This window comes from Geospiza fortis, unplaced genomic scaffold, assembly GCF_000277835.1.
Source record: "Geospiza fortis unplaced genomic scaffold, GeoFor_1.0 scaffold40, whole genome shotgun sequence".
Taxonomy (NCBI): Eukaryota; Metazoa; Chordata; class Aves; order Passeriformes; family Thraupidae; genus Geospiza; species Geospiza fortis.
Genome location: NW_005054297.1, coordinates 5,144,163 through 5,147,659, shown reverse-complemented (window position 1 = coordinate 5,147,659; position 3,497 = coordinate 5,144,163). Strand labels below are relative to the sequence as shown.

Below are 3,497 nucleotides of genomic sequence, written 5' to 3'. Positions count from 1 at the left end.
GTATTATGAAGTAATTTCTGCTGAATCAGTAGGTCAGAAAGGCTGTTCTACAAGTGCATTATTTATTGGTTTTTTAAGTTTTAATTGATTGCCACTTCTTTCATCCCTCTCTTCATGGGACTACATCAGGATTTCTTTTGTTTGCTACTGATAACATTGGAGGAAGGTACCACATAGTAGATCCTCTGTGAGCAAATCTGTCATTAGCTTTGCAACTGAGCATAGATTTTCTAGGGACTCTGTCAAGCTTGTTTGACTCCCTTCCTTGATGAGTGATGTATCACTGGCTTCAGAAACCTAACAAAATGTTCATTCTGTCCTCAGTGCAAGGTCCAAGGTGGTTTTGATGAGCCTGGCTGTCCTGTGCTGTATCTCTGCTAATATGCATGGATCCAATACTATAAGGCTGTGTTGTTTGTGCCTGTTTTGTCAACACAGGCTACAGCTGGTGCCCTTCTTCCACCATCATCAGCCATTGCCATGGTGTTTTCATAAACTTCCATAGTTTTTAGCTGATTGTCTTTGGCACCCTCCTGTTCAACATTGACTTTGCAACACTTGCAGAAGCCACAGCAGTGTTTCCCACAAAAAGCAAGGGAAGCCATAAGCATATTGTCCCAGGGCTCTAGGGAGTGCATCCACACAGGTAGGAAATCCCAGTTTTGGAGCTTCTCAGGCAGTGAATGTGGTCGCCTTTTCTGCATAACATTAATTACAACCACAGCAATAAAAAGAAGAAACTGGGGAAGGCAAACACCCAAAAGGACTCCCCAGCCTGCCAGTGACAGAGCAAATACAAACAAAGGCAACAGAAAGAAACAGAGGAGAAGATAAAATATAGAAAACCATCTGTACTGGGCTGATATATTTCCCAAGGTCTTGCTCATGCGGATTGGCAGGCGGGTATAAGGTATCGGATAAAAGAGAATAATCCCAGAGACATTGAAGAAAAAGTGGCACAAGGCAATCTGAAAGCAAAAAACATTTGAGAAGTTCATTAACTAAAACACCATTAAATACTCCTACCTACATCATAATTACTTCCAGCTCTCAGGAAACAGTACTGTTGTCAATAAGGTGTGGGAACCATTGGGTTCTGCATCCATAAATTTTCAATTAAAACATGGGAAGCATAAATTTGATATTGCACACAAGCTACAGAGAAATTTTAAAGGTACAAACTTGGATTTTACAAAAAATTAGCTCTAAGTTTATAGGGCACTGAGGACATTCCTGGAAGGGGACTTTGTCTCTAGATTTTTACAATCCTTTGATTCACATACTTCAAAATTTTTAAACAAAAATTAGCATTTAAAGGCAGAGACTTGCTAAAGCATACAGGAGTCACTTAGACAGAATATGCATATATTGAACAAAACAGTACATTCCCTGCTCACCTTATCCTATTTTAATTTTGTAACTGTTATTGGACTAAAGCAAATATGAAAGTACTGGTGTTTATTTATGAAGGGCATTATAAAACCAGTATGTTATCATGAAATCTGAGCTTTATCAAGATAGCATCTTCTCATGATTACATCTGTTGCCTGAGGACAATAAAATGACTTCTGTAATTTTCTTGATTTATTTTAGCTAGTAAAGACATTCATCCTATTCACCAAGGAAACGTCATTATCTTTTCACTCTTAATTGTAAAGCATTCATTCAAATGTTGTCTGCTGCCAGGTTCTTTACTGGGTGGAAAATGGGAAGTCAAAGCCAGGCTTCCTACTTTTAAAATAGTTTGAGACAAAAAGGAATTCAATAAAACCCTGTCAAAGTACATTTACAAGGAGAAAAATAGATGCCATGATGTTCACTGCAACATTGGGTAGATAGAGAGCTTGCCAGCTTAAGGATTGTGCAACCTTCACTTAGGTTACAGGAGTCCCTGTACAATTCATGAACTGACTTAGGATCCTGAGAAGAGAGCTTACAGAAATCAATAACCCTCAGAGGGTTCTTAGTATGTGGGCACTGAACTCCAAGCAGAAAAGACCCCATGCTCAGGGGTCAAGTGGCCTCCTCTGTCCCAGTTCTGAATCAATTCATGCAGATCAAGACAATTTATAAAAGCAAGATTAGCTATATATTGACATTCTAGGAATTTTAATGCAACCTTTTTGCTCTAGCAGTTGAAGTGAATGCATTGTTGTTAACAGCACAGACAAAATCAGGAACAACATGAACAGCACATTTGCATCACGGCCACTTTTGTCAGGTTTTTCTTCAGAAAACTTACAACTTCTAAATGAAGTCAAGAAAGCATGGTTTTATACTGACCTGTAATGAATATTTTAATGTACTCCCAGGACTTGCCAAAGCTGCAAGTATAGCTGTTGTGGTTGTGCCAATGTTGGCTCCCAAGGTGAGGGGGTAAGAGCGCTCAATGCTTATAACGCCAATGCCTACGAGAAAAGAAACATGACTGCGTTGGCTTCAGGATGATGGAGAAGATGGAACACGGGGACAAAGAGCACAGTATTTACAACTTACCAACAAGGGGTGTAATGGCAGATGTGAAAACAGAACTGCTTTGGACAACGAAGGTCATACCAGCCCCTGCAAGCATAGCCAGGTATCCAGCTAGCCAAGTAAAAGGAAATGGAAAATCTAAAAAATAGAGGGAGAACACTACTGTTAGCATAACAGAGTGATCCATGTAACAATAACACAGCAGGGAAGACTGTTAAGAACTTAAAATGTAGATGCATTGTTTGCATGTTGAGTCTCAAATGACGATTTGGGGCCAGTTCTACAACTTTGATTTCTCCTGTTTGCTGTATGCCTTCTGCAGCCTTGCACCACTGGATACACTTTGAGATGGATACCAGACCAGGTAGACCCATACCAGGGTAGCATTTGGGTTGTCATACAATTAGGTACCAGAAATGTTCCTCAAGGTCAACACAAAACCTTCTGGGTGTTTTGAGAGCCTTGCTTTCAGCAACCAGGCACCCACTGGATCAGATCTTCAGAAAGCTCCAAAGACCATCCTGAGAGAACCAAGTTGTTTGCTCTAACTAGTTCCAAGCAGATTATCTCCTAAAAATGCACTTGTTAACTCTTGCAGAGAACAGCTAATTACACTGATTAGAGAAACTAGGCACAAATGTCCCCTGTAGTCTGCAGATTTATGGAGGGAGCTGAGAAGTGAGGACTCAATCAGCTGGGAAGACACAGAGGAACAGAGAGCAGATCCCAAATTAAATAAGCAGTAGCTGTCAGCTGTTTACTTTCTACCCCTTGTTTTTAATTTGGGCAGTGTTCCTTGCCCAGGAGAAGACAGCTTGGGGACCACTTTGCTGCCTTCTGTATTTCTGTGTACCCTCACTTCAACCACAGCCTGAGATCTGTGCCAGGGCTGCTTTTCTCTGCTACAGCTCCTAACCTCTCCATTAAAGAGATTGTGAAGGAAAAGTAGCCTGGTGAAAAAAACTCTTAACATTTGCACTCAATGGATCCAGGCTGAAAAAACCAGCTGGACAACACAGGGA

General features: G+C 40.7%; 1 protein-coding gene across 1 annotated transcript in view; it reads right to left on the bottom strand.

The window, feature by feature from the left end:
- Positions 1–347: 347 nt before the first annotated feature.
- Positions 348–3,497, bottom strand: part of SLC34A2 (solute carrier family 34 member 2) — a 17,497-nt gene continuing 14,347 nt past the window's right edge. Inside the window, exons 11-13 of the mRNA XM_005415442.3 lie at positions 2,497–2,613; positions 2,284–2,408; positions 348–968 (exon numbers count right to left, since the gene is read on the bottom strand). Of these exons, the coding sequence (XP_005415499.2) occupies positions 399–968; positions 2,284–2,408; positions 2,497–2,613 (812 nt within the window). The 3' untranslated portion in view covers positions 348–398. The remainder of the gene's footprint in view (positions 969–2,283; positions 2,409–2,496; positions 2,614–3,497) is intronic.